General features: G+C 45.9%; 1 protein-coding gene across 14 annotated transcripts in view; it reads right to left on the reverse strand.

The window, feature by feature from the left end:
• Positions 1–917: 917 nt before the first annotated feature.
• The window catches only part of ZHX3 (zinc fingers and homeoboxes 3), a 137,361-nt gene continuing 117,670 nt past the window's right edge, over positions 918–20,608 (reverse strand). For 6 of the 14 annotated variants that reach the window (XM_054510099.2, XM_045885773.3, XM_064573173.1 and 3 more), the window contains 2 exons: positions 3,028–6,037; positions 918–994 (listed from right to left, as the gene is read on the reverse strand). In XM_054510099.2, the coding sequence (XP_054366074.1) occupies positions 984–994; positions 3,028–5,887 (2,871 nt within the window). In that variant the 5' untranslated portion in view covers positions 5,888–6,037 and the 3' untranslated portion in view covers positions 918–983. Of the gene's footprint in view, positions 995–3,027; positions 6,038–9,060; positions 9,193–20,608 lie in introns of all 14 variants that reach the window. The other 8 variants (XM_064573181.1, XM_064573180.1, XM_064573174.1 and 5 more) reach the window with 2 other exon arrangements.

Consider the following 20,608-nt stretch of genomic DNA (forward strand, 5'->3'; position numbering starts at 1 on the left):
CCACTGGCAGCCTTGAAGGGAGCGTGGGTAAGGGCTCCGAAGACCACAGCAGCCAAAGCCACACGCTGGGGCCGTGTACTTCTACGTTCAGCCCTGCGCATTCCTTTTCTCAATTTTCCTCTCACTCTCAAAACATCTAGATTGAAAAACAACAACAAAAACGTGGGCACATCGGTCAGTACATCAGGCTTAACAACAAATACTTCTTGAAGTTGACCCGATAACTGAAAAGTTCTGGTCCGTGATTCAAACTCCCACGAGCAAGCAGGATGGCTGGAACCACTTAAGAGCTTGGTGAGCAAACACTATCAGGTGAGCAGTCCATTTCCAGACTGCAGGCGGGCGCCGGGCCAATTTGCCCCCAGGCCAGGGCAAGGCGGGCAGGCCCCAGTGTGGCCGCCCGGGGGCAGCTGCCTCAGCAAACGTACTGCCTTCCCCGAGGAGCGGAGGGTGGGGGGTCGCTAGGGCTTCAGCCCCAGGTCCGCGCGTGCTGGGGACACGTGGCCCCCGTGATCCCCAGAGAACAGACACAGGGCATTTTCAGAGATGATGTAAGACAATATGCTGCTGGCTAACCAAAGTTCCTATGTAATGAAAGTGTTTATGATCTGACGTTTTATTAAATGTGTATAGGCGGATTTATAGGTTAAAAACTTGATTCCGTGTCTATGAATATGAAATCTGAACTATTTTATCCACTGGAAGGCAAAGGAAAGGTCCTACATGGCGGGAGGAAGAACTGACAAGCACTCGACTCTCCCTGCTGGCGCGCTCGGTAGGGGCAGGCCGGCGGTGGCGGCGGGCTCGGGGCTGGCGGCGAGGCCTCCAGAAGCTCTCGTGCGTGCCCGGCCGGCGGCGGCGGCGGCGGCGGCGGCGGCAGCGAGCATGGGAACAGCACGTGGCAGCGGAGAGTCGGGTTGAGCCCCTCCACGTGGCAGGCGGCATCCCGGACTGGCCAGTCCTTCGAAGTAATCTGTTCAAATTCAGTCTGTTTCTGAGGAGAAAGCACAGGCCTGTCACCTCCACATCAGCCGCCACTCCTGTACAGCACTCCCCCGGCAGCCCAGTCCTCGCCACACCAGGGTGGTAGCACTGGCTCTGGGGTCCTGTTACTGCCTGGAGCCCTGCCTTCCTGCCAGCCCCTTCCCAGGGACTGGGAAGAAGGACGTGCCGCTTAAGGACGGGACGCGGGTTACATCGGGCAGGGCCTGCAGACCCTCCGGCGGCCCAGTGCCGCCGAAGCCCAGGCCACTGCTGGCCCGGAGCCCTGTCCTCATCCGCCCCGTCCTGCCCTTCCCCACCGGCTCTCCAGAACCCATGTTCTAACACCACAGCTGCGGGGGCTAGTGTCCCCATTCTACTGATGGCCTCTACCCCTGCGCTCAACGTCGGCGGGGCTGTTCAGAGGCCTATGGTCCGTGACGCTCGCCGACCTGGCCCTTGCACGTAGGCTGGCCATGGAGAAACCAAGTACAGACACACAGACAAGCGCTTCCTGAACCCAAGGGTTATCTGCTTCAGACAGAAGAGGGGGAGGCCAGAGTGCCACGCCTGCTCTGTCCCGCCGGGGACATCACACTTGGCCTAGCGGTGGATTTAGGAGCAGAGGGGGGTCAGTGCTTATAACTCAAACCCACCCGCCCCACTTCCAGGTTAGCTTTTTCTTTTCTTTTTTTTAAAGATTTTATTTATTTATTTGAGGGAGAGAGAATGAGAGAGAGAAAGAGAGCACATGAAAGGGGGGAGTGGCAGAGGGAGAAGCAGACTCCCCACTGAGCAGGGAGCCCGACCCGGAACTCGATCCTGGGACTCCAGGATCATGACCTGAGCCGAAGGCAGTCACCCAACCGAGCCACCCAGGCGCCCCTAGCTTTTTTCTTTTTATTTGTGATAAAATATATGTAACATAAAAGCTACCATTTGAACCATTTTTGAATGTACGATTAAATGGCTTTAAATACATTCACAAGGTTGTGTAACCACCACCCTATTTCCAGCTACCCAAGAATATACTTCAGTGAAATTTTAATTTAAACAAACAGAAAAAGAAATTTGTTCTAGTTGCCTGCAAGCCAGGGGTGGGCATTCCCCAGGGGCACGCCCAGTGCTGGAGAAGGTGCCCGAGGCAACCAGCCCTGTGAAGCTAGTCCTGTTTCCTGGAGCCCACCACCACCTGTGAGGTCCTCACTGACTCATGGGGGCCTGGAGGAAAACAAGGTCAAGTCAGGAAATACCGGCCCCAGAACCAACTTCTAAAGGTCCCCAAACCGGAGAATCTGAGAATCCAGATGCTCAGTTTGCATGGACTCCTGGCCATGCTGTGATGAGGCCTCTAAGGAGGCAAACACCCAAGGACAGGGAGGGAAAGGGGAGGCTGGGAACACGGGGGTCAGGACCCGATACCGACAAAGTGACTGGTCTGTGGCTTTAAAGCTATCTTCGATAAATTATCTTCTAAAGTTTTCTTTCAAGTGCTAATACCTGGGATATGATCCAGAGAAACTGAGGAACAAAACTCAAGCTTTTGATTCCATCTGTCTAAGAGGGAAGATGATTTTCCATTTCTCCAAACCAGAAAGAGCAACAAATGCAAATTACAGGACTTTCACCATTTAAATAAAAGCACTTGCCACATCTAAAGGCAATGCAAGCTCCTCTTTCCTTTTGCTTGCCATTCTGAGTTGAATTTCCTCAGCAGTCCTGTTGCTCTCTCCTACCGGGGGGTTGTGGTTCTGTCTGACTCTGATGGTGCTTTGACCTATTCTCCCACTGCTAAGAAATATCTAGAAAAGCTTGCACCTTTGTAGGCCCACTATGTTCCTTCCCCTAACAACACAGGAAACACATCATAGTGTAGGTCATATTCCACTATGCCCTAATGGCTTCTGCTGCCAGGTGCCCCTGGAGCAGCCGGCCACTTGGTCCCACTGCCAGGCTTAGGGACAGCAGCTGCCCCCGTGGCCCCTCAGGCTAACCCCCCCCCGCTCTCCCCACAGCGGTTGGTCCCGGCCCCCGTGGGCTCCTTACCCAGCTGAAGTCCAGCCTGGGGACTTGGGGCGTCCAAGGGCTCCGAGCTGGCCTCAGGGGCGCCGGGCTCCCACGACTCACTGTTTTCCGACACCTCCGAACACGCGTCCCCCATCCCTTGGTGAATGGCTGCAGGCTCGCCGGCGCCCTGGTCCTCACTGCCCGCGTCCGCCACAGCCCGGGTCTCCTCGCCCATTTTCTCCGCAAACCATTGCTTGACCTGCTGGGAGCTCATCTGGGTCTTGTCGCAGAGGCTCTGCACGTCCCCCTCACGCAGTGTCTTGTGCGTCAGGTAATAGTCCTGCAGCAGCTCCCGGTTACCAGGGGTGACGACCAGCAGCCCTGGAGGGAAGTTGCCCCGCTTATAGTCTTCATACCACTTGAGCTGGCCGTTCTTCAGGGCGTACCTGCTGTCCCCGAACCAGCGCACCACCTCGGGCCGCGGCAGGCCGGTCTGGGCCATGATGGCGTCATAGTCCTGGGTGCTGGGCCACCGCGTCTGCACGAAGAGCTGGCGCAGCAGGTGCCGCTGCTGGGCCGTCTTCTTGCAGCTCGCTTTGCCGGGGGGCTGCTCGGCCGGCTGGCCGGGCCCATCCTCTTCGGGCTCGCAGGCCCCCGGCCCCGGGAGCTCACTCCTGCCGTTGGCCCCATTGGCCTCGGTGACGCGCAGGTTCTTAAGGTTAATTTTGATGGGGCTGACCTTGCGCTCTGCCAGCGCACGGCTGCCGAGCCCTTCCAGGGGGCCGTCTTCCCCGGGGACCCTCGGCCCCCCGCCCAGCTCCTCCTCTCCCACCTCGTCCTCCTCCTCCTCTGGAGTGGTGCCCTCGTCAGCCCTCTTGGGGTCCTCGGCGCTCACTCTCTTCCGCCTCTCCGAGAACCAGCTGTCAATCTCTCTCCGGGTCATCTTGGTTTCAGTCCTCAGGCGGTCCAGCTCCTCATCGGGAGGAAGGGGGTTTTGTGCAAAACTGCTCTCCAGGGCTCTGAGCTGCTCGGGGGCTCGCTCCTTGTACTTGGTTGGCGTGAAGTCAGGGGTCTGGTGCCAGGCCTGGCGTCTGGCGGAAGGAGGGGTGGCCAGGGTGGCGGCCGGTGGGACGCAGGGCACCTCGGGGGCCTTGGCCAACGATGGGGAGAAGGGCGCCTCGGGCCCGGGGTCGATGACGATAGCGCCAGGGTCGCCGGGCAGCACGGCCCTGGAGCCCTTCAGGTTCCGGCAGTGGTACCTGCGGTCGCTGAACCACTTGCGCACCTCTCTGGTGCTGAGGCCGGTCACTTTGGTCAGATGCTCCACCTCGCTCTGCCCCGGGAACTGGTTCCGACAGAAGCTTCCTTTCAGGGCAGACAGCTGTTCGTGAGACTTCTTGTTCTTGTAGATGCTGGCATCGAGGAAGGCCTGGGAGGTGATGCTGGGGCAGGCCGTGAGCAGCGACTGGGCCGCGTTGACCACCTTCACTGCCGACGTGGTGCTGGAGCACGCCGTGTTCACGGCTGCCACGGTGGGCTGCTGGGGCACCGAGGTGACGGCGGGCGGCAGGGATGAGCTGGGCGCCTGCAGCCCGTTGGCCATCAGCGGCTGAGTGACCAGCAGGCCGCCCGCCGTGCCCTCCGGCTGCCCTACCACGTGGCCCGGGAGGGCGGCCTGGATGAGGTGCTGGACACCGCCGGCGTTGGCGACCAGGGGTGTGTTGAGGACGGTGATCGTGGGCTGGGGTACGGACTGAATGACCGTATTGAACATCTTTTTCCGGGCATCCTCAATCTCCTCGGGGGACCAGCTGATGCCCTGCTTCAGCCTCTGGGCTGTGAACCAGATCTTGAGCTGTTCTTCTGGATACTTGGTGACCACAGTCAAATAGCAGAGCTCAGCTTTGGTTGGGTAGGGGAACTTGTGGAACGAGTTCTTCAGAAAGCTGTTGGAGTCCATGGCCGCATTGTAGGTGGGAATGCTGCTCAGGGGGATCATCACCTTGGGGAGGGACTTGGACGTGGGCAGCGGCTGATGGCCGTGGTGCTGGGCATGCAGGGGGGGCGGCTGCTGCAGGGGGAGGAACTGCGCTATGCCAGCCGGCAGAACCGGCACCGCTCCCAGCAGGGGCCCATTGGCCGCATGCGGCCCTTTGGCCGAGTTGGTGGCTGGCTGACTGACCGGGACTGCCCCATTGACAAAGGGGTGGTCCCCCTCCTTCGCCTCGGTCTCCCCGGCCGATGGGTTTGGTAAGGCTGTGTCACCCACAGGCTGACTGGGGATGTTCTCCTTGAGCGTATGAATTTTTTTGGCTTCGGCTTTGCCTTTCATTATCTTCATGATTGGAGTTTTGGTAATGATGATTTCGGCCTGTCCGTCGGTCCCTTCAGCGTTGGGCTCACTCGATAGGTCAGGAGTACAGGTGCTCTCGGGGACGCTCTGCTCCACGACCACATGATTGTCTGGCTTGGCCACATTCCACACAAAGCTGGCTTCCCCCGAGTGACTCTTAGCATTGTGCAGAGAAAGCCCCTCAGGAGTTTTTGCCAGAAAACTGCATTCAGTGCATACAAAAGTTGGATCCTTATTAAAGTCTGTGTGCTCTAAATTCATGTGTCCCACAAACTGGGTTATGTCCTGGGCTCTGAAATCACAGTATTTGCAGGAATACGAATAGCCGTCCAAAGTGCTCCGGTGCCCGTTGGCCAGGGCGGGGCCGTCGGTACTGCTCGACATCTGCGCAGCCTCGCTGCTGCCAGCAGGCACTTCAGGGGGCAGCTCCTGCTGGGGGCCTTCGGGTAACGCCTCGGCGGGCTGGGCCTCCGCACTGGCCTCCTGCAGCACCACGGTCTTCACAGGGATCATGCACGGGGTGGTGGATTTCCTCTTGCTGGCCATGGCGCCAATCACTCTGGCTGATCAGGGGTGAGAGCTCGTCCGTCAAGGGCCTCACAGTGTAAGTTCTAGCTGCTCCATGCGGGCCAAAGAAACAGTTTCCAAGGGCAGTTTTTTCGGTTGTTTGCAGGAAGCAAGTTTTTCCTATTCAACCTAAGGAGGAAGAAAAAAAATGATTATGATCTCTTAGGCTCTGCCGGTGTGCTTCCAGACACCCAGACCCAGCCCGCAGCTTGCCTTCTATCATTGGGGCCTTTTCTCAACAAGTTCACCAGCAGCTTGAATGTGCAGCCCCTCAAACACCAACAAAGTAGTGCCCTGAAGAATGACCTGAGGATGTTCCAATACCACTTGATAGACTTAAGACATATGTTTTGTTTTCTCTTTCCCTCTGTATTCTTGTATTAAGTAACTCAGATTCAAAAACCAAGCAACAACAATAACAACAAAATAATCCTCTTCTGGATCTCCAAATTAATTCTGACCATGTCAGAGTGAGAACAAAACATCCTAGTGTAATTCTTGTTTAAATGTTTGGGCCAACAAGGGTTTTTCTTTTCATAGCCTTCCCACATATGAGAACAAGACACCGCCTCTGCCTCTCCCAAGTCAGGCCCAGAGGCCAAAGTCAGCTGCAGTGTGTGCAGTGGGAGGGGGGGTGGGAGGGGGGGCGCCACCGGAGCGGGGCCTCTCTCTGCAGCCTTTCCCTGCCTGCTGCCCTATCACACCCATTCCCAGCACTGAGGAGGGACAGCCTTAGAGTTACTGGCTAGACCCCGGACCACTGTCCCTCAGGCGGCGCCCCAGGTCAGGGGATCCACAGACCCAGTCTGTGGTACAGCAAGCTGTACATTCCCTCTCTGGGTGCAGCACCTCAACCTGTGGCCTCACCCCAGGTAGGCCTTCTACACATGACCTTGTATTGTGCTGACCTTTTTATTTCCTTTGGTGCCTTTATTATTCCTTAAAAAAATTTTTTTTAAATCTTTGATCCGTTTGAAATTTATTTCAAACACTGGGGTGATCGGTTTATTTACAGGTAAAATATATTCTTCCATGAGATGCCATGAGAAAAGAGTTTCTGTGGCCCCTATTATTAACATAATATCACCATAATCATCATTACCTTTCTTTTAGCAAATTGTAATGCTAATAATGACTAAAATAATAGTAATTCTAATTGCAAAATCACGTTATCATCAGTGTTTAGATTTGATATCAAAATGTGAAGAGAGGGGCGCCTGGGTGGCTCAGTTGGTTAAGCGACTGCCTTCGGCTCAGGTCGTGATCCTGGAGTCCTGGGATCGAGTCCCGCATCGGGCTCCCTGCTCGGCGGGGAGCCTGCTTCTCCCTCTGACCCTCCCCCGTCTCATGTGCTCTCTGTCTCTCTCATTCTCTCTGTCTCAAATAAATAAATAAAATCTTTAAAAAAAAAAAAAAAAAAAAAAAAAAAAAAAATGTGAAGAGAGGGGCACCTGGGTGGCTCAGTCATTAAGCGTCTGCCTTCGGCTCCTGGGATTGAGTCCCACATCGGGCTCTCTGCTCAGCGGAAAGCCTGCTTCTCCCTCTCCCTCTCTCACTCCCCCTGCTTGTGTTCCCTCTCTCGCTATGTCTCTGTCAAATAAGTAAATAAAATCTTTAAAAAAAAAATGTGAAGAGAATTAAAATATTTCTATTCAAGTTTTTTTTTTTTTAAAGATTTTATTTATTTGACAGAGAGAGACACAGCAAGAAACGGAACACAAGCAGGGGGAGTGGGAGAGGGAGAAGCAGGCTTCCCGCCGAGCAGGGAGCCCGATGCGGGGCTTGATCCCAGGACCCTGGGATCATGACCTGAGCCAAAGGCAGACATTTAACAACTGAGCCACCCAGGCGCCCTCTATTCAAGTTCTTAATTACACACAGAAACTATTTTTCTGTTTGCAAGTCTCACCCTGATGATCATAGCGATAAAAAATAATTCCTGTTACAAAAACAGCTGGGGTGGGACAAGGATAAACACACCAGACTTCACCACTCATCACCTTTCTTCTCACTGATCTGAAATGTTAGGCACACATTTTTTTACTTATATTTTAATTGCAAAGATAAAATATCAATATTAAATGAAATGGAAGAACATAAAACTATCTATAATTTTGTGTACCCTTCCTCCTAGTCCAAATATCTTCAAATATCCTATATATATTTTAGTCATAGAGGGCTTCAATTTTTATTGAAGATTCCAATATAAACATTTTCATTAAATCAGCTTCATAATGATAATATTCAATAGTTGCCTCATAACGTCACACTATGAACGTAATCACCCTCCTCTGCTACTGAAGAGGCTTCCAGGGTCCCACTCGCACAAGTGACAGTGAAATGACCTCTGGGCATATAGGATGTATTTCTTCTATCCAATTACTTCCTGAGGCTAAATGCACAGAAATGGATTTACCAGCCCGACAAATATCAACATTTCTAAGAGCCTCTGTATATTATTGGCAGACATCTTAAACCAAGTGCTTTGTGATTCCACATCAGGAAAACTAACAATAATGCAGTTATGTATCCAGTGAGCAAATCGGATTTTCAGATAAGTCACTGAGGACATTAAATAGAATATCTGAAAGTGCAAGTGACGTAAGAAAAAACAGGTAAGCTGGACTCCATCAAATCAAAAACAGTTGTGGTCCAAGGCCACCATCACAGAAGTAAAAAAGACCACTCAAAGAATGGGAGAGTTTATTTGCAAATCCTACATCTGATAAGGCGCCTGTATCCAGAATGTATAAAGAATGCTTACAACTCAACAATAAAAAGACAAATAACCCAATTAAAAAATAGGTAAAGGATTTTTTTTTTTTTTTAAGATTTTATTTATTTATTTGACAGAGACACAGCGAGAGAGGGAACACAAGCAGGGGGAGTGGGAGAGCGAGAAGCAGGCAGGCTTCCTGCCGAGCAGGGAGCCCGATGTGGGACTCGATCCCAGGACCCCAGGATCATGACCTGAGCCGAAGGCAGACGCTTAATGACCGAGCCACCCAGGCGCCCCACGTAAAGGATTTAAATAGAGATTTTTCCAAAAATGATCTACAAATGGCCAATAAGCATATATAAAAGTGCTCAACATCATTAGTCCTTAGGGAAATGCAAACCCAAACCCCAATGGGATAGCACTTCACACCCACCAGGATGGCTTTCATCACGACGACAGATAACGACACGCACAGGTGAAGACGGGGTGAAACTGGAGCTTTCCTATGTGGCCGGTGAGATGTACATATATTGGCACAGTCGCTCTGTAAATCAGTTTGGCAGTTCTTCAGAAAGTTAAAATATAGAGTTACCATAAGACCCAGTAAGTCCAGTGCTACGTATACACACAAAATAAGTAAAAATATATTCACACAAACACTTGTACACAGATATTCATGACATCATAGTAATAGCTAAAAGGTAGAAACCACCTCAATGTGCATCAACAGATGGATGAATAGACAAAATTTGGTATGTCTATATAATGGAGGATTATTCAGCCATAAAAAGGAATGAAGTATCATTACATGCTACAACTAAGGTGGAAACATGCTAACTCCAAGTAGGCGGCCCCCAAATGCCACATATTATATAAATGCATTTGTAGAAATGCCCAGAAGAGATACATCCATAGTGATGGAAAATAGATTAGCGGTTGCCAAGGGCTGAGGGTGGGGGAGAATGCGGAGTGACTGCTAATGGGTATGAGGTTTCTTTTGGGGTGATGAAATGTTCTTAGTCATGATGACTGCAAAAAAACCTGTGAATATGCTAAAAACCATTAAAAGGTCAAACCCGAGAGGGGCAGAGGAGCCCTAAAACTCTCAGTTCTGTACAAGAGGGGCATCCTTCCCACTTGTGAGGTCCCTATTCAGGGGACGTCATTTATTTGTAATACTGCCTGACCTTCCCTGGTAGTATTTATTTCTGCCCTGGGTAGAGGTGAAGGGCAGTGGTCGTGAACAGAAGGGTGGAGAGGAGGGGAGAGAGGATGCAGAGCCGCCAGCTGAAAGCAGCACCAGCCCGAACGAGGAGACCTGCACTCTCTTGAGGCGGGTGGCCAGCAGAGTTCAGGAGCAGGAGAGTGCAGGGCCCCGCCGACAGGGCACCAACACCAGAGTGCCACCGCTGAGGTCTGGGATGGGGTTGGGCTTCACCAAGGAAGCGTTAAATCACGTTCCTGGTATTTTACTTGCAAAGACTGGGAAAGTGGACAACATAAAGATGGACTTGATTTGGAGAAAAATTCCCATGTCATTCAAAACTAAGTCTCAAAGTAGCCTCAAACTGTCATTCAAGCCAATGATCAAGGAGAGTAGCACTCCTAGTGATTCTGAGTGGCCAGTGGTTGGCGCGGAAGGCAATGGAAGATAACGGTCATGGGGGCAGTGGCCAGCACAGCCACCGTGGAGTGTTCAGTACTGGAGGAGGCTCCGCATACACATCTGCTCAGTTCACTCCCACCACCAACCCTGGGGCAGGAACTATTATCATTCCCATTTTCCAGGCAAGAAAGGCAAGGCTCAGAGAAGTAGAGTACCTGCCTGAAGGGCACTAAGGGCAGCTAAGGCAGCAGCAGACGCTGCACGGGACCAGGCAGTCCGGCTCCAGGGCCTACAGCCTTAACTACTCCACACACTGAGCTCTCTGAGTAACCACAACACTGTTGGAATAAGGGTCGCAGGACTTTCCAAAGTGATCTTTTCCCCCTCAGTATTTATTAGGAAAATTTTCTTTTTTTAAAAAAAAGATTTTATTTATTTGTCAGAGAGAGAGAGCACAAGCAGGGGGAGCGGCAGGCAGAGGGAGAAGCAGGCTCCCCGCTGCGTAGGGAGCCCCATGAGGGACTTGATCCCAGGACCCCCATGTGGGACTCGATCCCAGGACCCCGGGATCATGACCTGGGCCGAAGGCAAACACTTAACGACTGAGCCACTCTGGCGCCCCGAAAATTTTCAAACACACGACAAAGTTGAAAGAATTCTTCAGTGAACACCTATCTACTTACCACCTGGATGCTTACCATGGGGCTATTTTTAGCAACATTACCCATTTAGGTAAGTTTGGGTTTATTTGTCATACACTTTTGAAAGGGTATCCAATAAAAGGGTTACTTAAAGGGTAAAGCCCCACTTATCTAGAAAACCATTCGTCCAAAAGACATTCATGGACCAACTCTGACAAATGAGATCTTAATTACCATGTGGAAACACATTGTTTCCTAAGTCAAGCCCTGAGTGACGTGGGCTTGATATACATGCAAGGTTTTACACTGCCAAAGATTCACAGAGAAGGTCCAGATGACAACTGCATGTTCATCATTCTTTATATAATCTTTTTTATACTCTGTCTTGTAATTTTTTTAATGAAATAAGAACAAAAGCATATAACTTTAAAAAATCTGTCTTTGGGAATTGAGAGAGAATTGATCAATTCACTAAATTAGCGAAGTTGCAGCTAATAATCACTACATTTCAACACTACAAAATATACATGCGGGACTTGAAAAAATATGAGTTTATATTCCTTCTGAGGTAGGAACTGGAAGGACAGTAAGCTCAACAGGACGACTCAAAGGTTTAGAAATGCAACTCTCAGCAGACTCCCTTCAAGTCTGGCCACAGGCCTCCTAAACAGCCCACGATTTATCAGTGAAAACAGGAATCATGGGAGCAGCTGACAGGTTTACAGAAACATAACCACAGTGAGAGATTGGAACATGCTGCTGTGGTTTTGAAAGATCAAGTAGACAACAACACTAGAGGCAGAGAATGTGACTACTACCTGAGACTAGTTTGACAGATGTGGGAATAGTCGAATATTCTACAGTAATCAACTTCATATTTTGGGGGTAGGTACAGTATACTTTATTGATGGTGCATGACAAGGCAGGACTCCCCAAGCCCCTTCCCTTCTTCAGGCATCTGGGATGGAAACTGTGTAGAAGTCGGGGGTTCTCAGTGTGGGGGGTCCTCAAGGTTTCCTGGGCTACACTGAGGACCGGGCTGTCTCCGGCAACTTTAACAGTGACACCCACAGTCTTCCAACTTCATATTCTTTTAAAAAGTCATAAAACATATTTAGAAGTTGGTCATGTGATATAATAGACCATATGTAAATAAATCTTAACTCATTCCAAAACAAAAACTGGCAGGTAGCATTCCCTTTTTTAAAAAAAAATTGTTAGATGGGGCACCTGGGTGGCTCAGTTGGTTAAGCAACTGCCTTCGGCTCGGGTCATGATCTCGGGGTCCTGGGATCGAGCCCCGTATCGGGCTCCCTGCTTGGCGGGGAGCCTACTTCTCCCTCTCCCACTCCTCCCTGCTGGTGTTCCCTCTCTGGCTCTCTGCCAAATAAATAAGTAAAATCTTTATGAAAAAATGGTTAGCAATATAAATTTACATTGAAATTTATCCTTTTTACTTCCTCTTCCAAAATAGCTCTTTACGTAAAAATTTCTCTCTCAGAAACAATGAAGAACAGTGAATATCCGCCCTACTCACCCCAAAGATAGCTAGTGTTAACAATCTAGTGTCCATTATTTCAAATTTGTTTTCTAGGCACAGATTACTATAACCACTTTTTTAAAAAACAAAAAATAGAGTTGTATTTTTACACTCATGTTCTGCTCGTTTTCCTCCCACGACAATGGGAAGAGTGTCAGAGTCTACAGTATATCTCACTCTTTTAAACAATGTTCTAATTTATGGATGCATCATAATTTACTTCACCAACCTAGCTGTTAATAGACATTTGCATTTCTCCAGTTTTTAAACTATTACAAGCAATGGTTCAGTAACTGTCCCTGCATATATTTTTGTGCCTTTGAGAATTTCTGAAATTCTGAATTTCTTACAAGAATTTCTGACCAGGGAGTGCCTGGGTGGTTCAGCTGGTAAAGTATCCAACTCTTGATCTCAGCTCAGGTCTTGATCTCAGGGTCATGAGTCCAGGCCCCGCATTGGGCTCCCATGGAGCCCACTTAAAAACAAAACAAGAATTTCTGACTAGTAAAATATTGTTAGGAAAATACAAGTTCCCTGGGGCGCCTAGGTGGCTCATCGGTTAAGCGTCTGCCTTTGGCTCAGGACATGATCTCAGGGTCCTGGGATCGAGCCCCGAGTCAGACTCCCTGCTCAGCGGGGATCCTGCTTCTCCCTCTCCCTCTGCTGGCTCCCCCTGCTTGTGTGCCTGCTCTCTCAATCAAATAAATAAATAAAATCTTAAAAAAAAAAAAATACAAAGTTGCCCTCCAAATAGATGCTGATTTTCACTCTCACCACCACAGAATGAGAGTGCCCTCACTACCACTGCATATTATTACTATTTCTAGTCTTTGCTAATTTGGTACATAAAAAACTGGTCACTATGGTTTTAACTTGCATTTCTTTATAGGCATGGCTGAGAAACTTTTCACTTATCACTGACATTTTGTAATAAATTATTTTTTTTGTCCATTTTTCTATGGGATTTTGAGAGTCTTCCATCTATTTTTTTTTAGTTCCAGTATGGTTAGCATACAGTGCTCTATTAGTTTCAGGTTACAATACAGTGATTCAACAGTTCCATATAGGACTCGGTGCTCATCATAAGTGCACTCCCAACAGTTTTCCCCATCCCCCCACCCACCTCCCCTCTGATAACCATCAGTTGTTCTCTATAGATAAGAGTCCGTTTTTTGGGGTTGTCTTTTTTTTTTTTTCCTTTGTTTTGTGCCTTACATTCCACATATGAGTGAAATCATATGGTATTTGTCTTCCTCTGACTTATTTTGTTTTAGCATTGTAGAGAGTCCTCCATATACTAAGGAACTTGGCTCATCTGTCACAGATGAAGCTGCGGTTTATACCAGGTTTGCAAGAGCATCTTAAATATTAGGAAATTTCTTTCTTTTTTACTATTTTTTTTAAAGATTTATTGATTTATTGATTTGAGAGAAAGAGATAGTGTGTACACAAGCGGGCACGGGGGGAGCAGGAGAGGGAGACGCAGGCTCCCCACTGAGCAGGGAGCCCAATGTGGAGCTCAATCCCAGAACCCTGAGATCACGACCCGAGCCAAAGGCAGACACTTAACTGAGCCACCCAGGCACCCCAATATTAGGAAAGTTCTAAAAACAATTAGTTTCATTAATAAAGGAGAAAAACCCAAACAGCATTTAATAAGATTATACCCTCAATTTTTTATTGCGGTGAAAACCATGTAATATAAAATTTACCATCTCAACTACTTTTAAGTGTACAATAGAGTTAACTATATGCACTTTCTTGTGCAACCAATCTTGAGAACTCTCTTCATCTGCAAAACTGAAATTTATACCCACTGAACAAAAATGGGTCCCCTTTCCCCCTCCTAACTCCTAGCAACTACCATTCTACTTTCTGCTTCTATGAGTCCAACAACTTTAGATACTTCATAAAAGTAGAAGCATGCAGTATCTGTCTTTGTGTGACTGGCTCATTTCACTTGGCATAATGTCCTCAAAGTTCATCCATGTTATACTAATTGACAGGATTTCCTTCCTTTTTCAGGCTGAATAACATTCCATTGTACACGTATACCACATTTTCTTTATCCACACATCTACTGAAGAATATTTAGGTTGCTTCCATGTTTTACCTATTGTGAATAATGTTGCTATGAACATGGGTATACAAATATCTCTTCAAGTCCATGCTTTTGTTACTTTGGGATATATACCCTGAAGTAGGTTTGGTGGACATGCAGTAATTCTACTTTTGATTTTCTAAGAAACCTTCATAATATTTTCCATAGCAGTTACACCATTTTACATTCCCACTGCAATGAATTTCTCTACACCTTCGCCAACACTTGTTATTTTCTGTTTGGAAGTTTTTTGATGGTGGCCATCTTAACGGATGTGAGGGGATATCTCACTTGGTTTGATGTGCATTTCCCTAATGATCAGTGATGGTGAACATCTTTTCTTATACTTGGCCATTTGTATATAGCTTCTTTGGAGAAATGTCTATTCAAGTTCTTTGTTCATTTTTCAGTCAGGTTACTTTTTGTGTTGTAGGAATTTTTTATATATTCTAGATACTAATCGTTCTCAGATACATGGCCTGCAAATATTTCCTCCTATTCCATAGGTCACCTTTTCATTCTGTTGATTGTTTCCTTTGAGGTGCACAAGTTTTTAAGTTTTATGTACATAGTCCCACTTGTCTACTTTTGCTTTTGTTGCCTGTGCTTTTCATGTCATATCCAAGAAATCATTACCAAACCAATGTCATGAAGATTTCCCTTATGTTTTCTTCTTGAAGTTTTATAGTTTCAGCTTTTATGCTTAGGTCTTTAATCTATTTTGAGTTAATTTTTGTATATGGTGTGAAGTAATGGTCCAACTTTATTCTTTTGCATACAGAGATCCAGTTTTTCCTGTACCATTTGTTGAAGGGGCTACTCTTTCTCTACTGTGTAGCCCTGGCACACCTGTTGGGAGTCATGGAACCATATATGCAAGAGTTTACTTCCAGGCTCTCTATTCTGTTCCAGAGATCTACGTCCATCTTTATGCCAGTACCATACTGTTTTGCTCACTGTACCTTTTTTTTTTTTTTTTAAGATTTTATTTATTTATTTGAGAGAGAATGAGATAGAGAGAGAGAGCACAGGAGAGCGGGGAGGATCAGAGGGAGAAGCAGACTCCCTGCTGAGCAGGGAGCCTGATGCGGGACTTGATCCTGGGACTCCGGGATCATGACCTGAGCCGAAGGCAGTCGCTTAACCAACTGAGCCACCCAGGCGCCCCTCACTGTACCTTTCTAATATATTTTGAAATCAGGATGTATTAGGCCTCTAGCTTTGCTTTCCTATCTCAAGATTATTCTGGCTACTCAAGGTCCTTTGAGATTCCATATGAATTTTAGGATTCTTTTCCCTATTTCTGGAAAAAAAAAAGCCATTAGGATTTTTAATAGAAATTGCACTGAATCTGTAGATGGCTTTGAGTAGTATGGGCATTTTAACAATACTAATTCTTCTAATCCATGAACATGAGATGTCTTCCCTTTCATTTGTCTTCTTTAATCTCGTTAGGCACTGTTTTGTAGTTTTTAGTGTACAAGTCTTTTGACTCCTTAATTAAGTTAATTATTCTATTCTTTTGATGCTGTTGTAAATGAGACTGTTTTCCTAATTGGATTTTTCACTGTTAGTATACAGAAACACAACTGATTTTTGCATGTGGATTTTGTGTCCTACAACTTCGCTGAATTCTTTTGTTCTGACATTTATTTTTGTGGAATCTTTACACAGTTTTCTACATATATGATCATGTCATCTGTGAACAGAGATAATTTGACTTCCTTTCCAAGTTGGATACTTTTATTTATTTATTTTTTTGACTAATTGCTCTGCTAAGATTTCCAGTAGTATGTTGAAATAGTAGTGAGTGGGCATCCTTGACTTGCTCCTGATCTTTTTTTTTTATTCTTATGTTAATCCCCTACATTACATCATTAATTTTAGATGTAGTGTTCCATGATTCGTTGTTTGTGCATAATACCCAGCGCTCCATGCAGAATGTGCCCTCCTCAATACCCACCACCAGGCTAACCCATCCCCCCCCCTCCCCTCTAGAACCCTCAGTTTGTTTTTCAGAGTCCATCATCTCTCATGGTTCGTCTACCCCTCCCGATTTCCCCCGCTTCATTCTTCCCCTCCTGCTACCTTCTTCTTCTTTTTTTTTTTTTCTTAACATATATTGCATTATTTGTTTCAGAGGTACAGATCTGAGATTCAACAGTCTTGCACAATTCACAGTGCTTACCAGGACTTGCTCCTGATCTTAAAGGAAAAGCTTTCAGTTTTTCACCATTAAGCATAATGTTAGCTGTGGGCTTTTCATATGTGGCCTTTATTATGTTGAGGTAGTTACCTTGCTAGTTTGTTGAGTGTTATCGTGAAAGGATGTCTGATTTTTTTTTTTTTTAAAGATTTTATTTATTTGACAAAGAGATAGAGAGAGCCAGAGAGCACAAGCAGGGGGAATGGCAGAGGGAGAAGGAGAAGCAGGTTCCCACTGAGCAGGACTTGATCCCAGGACCCTGGGATCATGACCTGAGCCAAAGGCAGATGCTTAACCGACTGAGCCACTCAGGTGCCCCAAAAGGATGGCTAATCTTATCAAGTGCTTTTTCTGCATCAATTGAGATGATCATTATGGTTCTGATCCCTCGGTATGTTAATGTGGTATATTACATTGATTTTCATATGTAGAACCATCCTTGCATTCCAGGAATAATCCCACTTGGTTATGGTGCATAATCCTTTTAACATGCTATTGAGTTTGATTTACTAATATTTTGTTGAGCACTTTTGTATCAATAGTCATCAGGGAGATGGTCGGTAGCTTTCATGTAGTATCTTTGGTTTTAGGATCAGGGTAATGCTGACCTCATAAAATGAGTTTGGAAGTGTTCCCTTCTCTTCAATTTTTGGAAGAGTTTGAGAAGGTTTGGTGTTAATCATTTTTTAAATCTTTGGTGGAAATCTCCATTGAAGCTGTCTGGTCCTGGGCTTTTTTGGGAGCTTTTTGATTACTGATTCAATCTCCTTACTAGTTATAAGTCTGACAAGATTTTTAATTTCTTCATGATTTAGTCTTGGTAGGTTGTATGTTTCCAGGAATGTATCCATTTCTTCTAGGTTATCCAGTGTGTTGGCATATAATTGTTCATAATGGTCTCCTCTGATCTTTTTTATTTTTGTGGCATCAGTTGTACTGTCTTCTCTTTATTTCTAATTTTTGTTATTGGGTTTCCTCTCTTTTTTTGTTGTCTGGCTAAGGGTGTGCCGATTTTTTTTTAAAGTGTGTGTGAGGGGCACCTGGGTGGCTCAGTTGTTAAATGTCTGCCTTCGGCTCAGGTCATGATCCCAGGGTCCTGGGATCGAGCCCCGCATCGGGCTCCCTGCTCCGTGGGAAGCCTGCTTCTCCCTCTCCCACTCCCCCTGTTTGTGTTCCCTTTCTCACTGTGTCTCTGTCAAATAAATAAAATCCTTAATAAATAAATAAATAAATAAAGGGTGTGTGGGATTTTGTTGATCTTTTAAAAAACGAACTCTGTTTCATTGAATTTTTCCTATTGTTTTTCTATTCTGTATTTTATTTTTGCTTTAATCTTTGTTATTCCCTTCCTTCTGCTAACTTTGGGTTTAGTTCATTCTTCTTTTTCTAGTTCCTTGAGGTGTATCATTAGGTTGTCGATTGGAGATCTTTTTTTTTTTTTTAAGATTTTTATTTATTTATTTGACAGAGAGAGACACAGCGAGAGAGGGAACACAAGCAGGGGGAGTGGGAGAGGGAGAAGCAGGCTCCCTGCTGAGCAGGGAGCCCGATGCAGGGCTCGATCCCAGAACCCTGGGATCATGACCTGAGCTGAAGGCAGATGCTTAACGACTGAGCCACCCAGGCACCCCCTTCCTTTTTTCTAATGTAGGCATTTATGACTATAAATGACCTTCTTAATACTGCTTTTGCTGCATCCATAAGTTTTGGTATGTTATGTTTTACTTTTTTTTTTTTTAAGATTTTTAAATTTTTATTTATTTGACAGAGAGAGACACAGTGAGAGAGGGAACACAAGCAGGGGGAGAGGGAGAAGCAGGCTCCCTGCTGAGCAAGGAGCCCAATGTGGGGCTCGATCCCAGGACCCGGGAACCATGACCTGAGCAGAAGACAGACGCTTAACGACTGAGCCACCAGACGCCCCCATGTTTTTGTTTTCATTTATTTTAAGATATTTTCTAATTTCCCTTGTGATTTCTTCTTTGACCCATTGGTCGCTGAACAGTGTGTTGTTTCATTTCCAAATGTTTGTGGATTTTCCAGTTTTTGCTATTGATTTCTTGTTTTATTTCCTTGTGTTTGGAAAAGACACTTGGTAAAATCTCAATCTTCTTAAGTTTGCTAACACTTTGTTTTGTGTCCTACTATGTGATCTATCCCAGAGGATGTTCCAGGTACTCTTGAGAAAAAGGTGCCCATTCTGTTGTTGAGTGGAGTGTTCTGTGTATGTCTCTTAGGTCCACCTGGTCTATAGTGTTGTTCAAGTCTAAACTCTCCTTCTTGAAAAGATTCAGCAAATGAAGGAAATGAAGGAAAAAAGAAGGAAATTTTCTTAGATAAAGGATTTCTACCAGAAACCCCAACAAACATTACACCTAATAGTGAAATATTCAAGTCAGGAACAAGGTAAGAATTTCCACTATCATTACTTAACATTGTAATGGGATCCTAGACAGTAAAATATGATTTTTAAAAATGTGAGGGACAAGCAGTAAAAAGAGAGAGAGAGAGATGAGACAAATTGGTGTTATTTGCATATGAAGAGACTGTCTAGTGAGAAAGCCTACTCAAAAACTATTGTAACTAATAAGAGGATGGGGTAAGATGATGAGACACATTTGCAACACACACACACACACACACACACACGAACCATTAAGTTTCCCATATGCCAAAAAGGATCAGTTAGAGAAGGAAACGGGGGGTAGGGGTGGGGAGAAGAGCCCACTCACATAAACAACCAAATGCAGAAATGATCTCAGAATAAACCTCTGTAAGACATGTGCAAAATCTTTATGACAATAACTACCAAACTTCAGTAAGAACAAAAAAGAGCTAAATAAATGGAGAATCACAGCATATTCCTGGAGGCAAAGATTCAGAATTATGTAGATGTCAGTCCTCTCTAGGTTAATCTCTAAATTCAGTAAAATTACAATCACAATCAAAATGCCACCAGGTAAAGCAAGTATTGTAAAATGTTAATGGTAAAATCTAGGTGGTGAGTATATGGGTGTTCATTATAAAATTATTTCAGTTTTTCTATATGTTTGAAAATTTTTATTAAAAAATGTTCGAGGAATTTTTTTATGGATCAGGATTTTTTATGGAATTTGACAAGCTAAATCTGAAATTCCTCTGGAAGGAGAAAAAGCACAAAACAGCTTTAAAAGTTTTGAAACAGAGCTATTTAGAAGAACTTGCTTTACCTGATAGCAAAACATATGTTAAAGCTTAATTTTTTTTTTTCCCCGTTTGAGACAGAGAGGTACAGAGAGAGAGAGCATGAGCAGGGGGAGAGGCAGAGGGAAAGGGAGAAGCAGGCTCCCCGCTGAGCCAGGAGCCCGATGTGGGGCTCAATTCCAGGACCCTGGGATCATGACCTGAGCCAAAGGCAGACGCTTAACCATCTGAGCCACCCAGGTGCCCCAAAGCTTGAGTAATTAGTGTATTACCAACATAAGAAATGGTAAACGGATGGACGGATCATCCAGCTACACTTCGCACATACGGAATTTTCAGAGTATGAAAGCAGTGCTATTTTTAAATAAGTTGGGAAAGACAAATTAATAAGGATAAGGACAACTAAGCTCAATCCTAACTTGCATTTTAAAGAACAACAATTTCCAAGTGAATTTAACAAGCAAATATATTTTACAATTTAACAAGAAATATAACAAGCAAAATTGCAAACATATTAGAAAAAATACAGTAAAAAACTTAACTTTTGCTGAAAAATTCCTCCTGTGCAAGACTGAAAACCTAGAAACTGCAAAAGAAAAGGTTGATTGATTTGACTTCATAAATGCTACAGATTTTTGAACACTAAAGGATTGTGCTGTGATTAATAAGGCTTAAGCACAAGTTGTTGGACTCTTGATTTCAGC

Source organism: Mirounga angustirostris, unplaced genomic scaffold (assembly GCF_029215605.1).
Source record: "Mirounga angustirostris isolate CCGP_5_RB_7025 unplaced genomic scaffold, mMirAng1.0.hap1 SCAF_10, whole genome shotgun sequence".
Lineage (NCBI taxonomy): Eukaryota > Metazoa > Chordata > Mammalia > Carnivora > Phocidae > Mirounga > Mirounga angustirostris.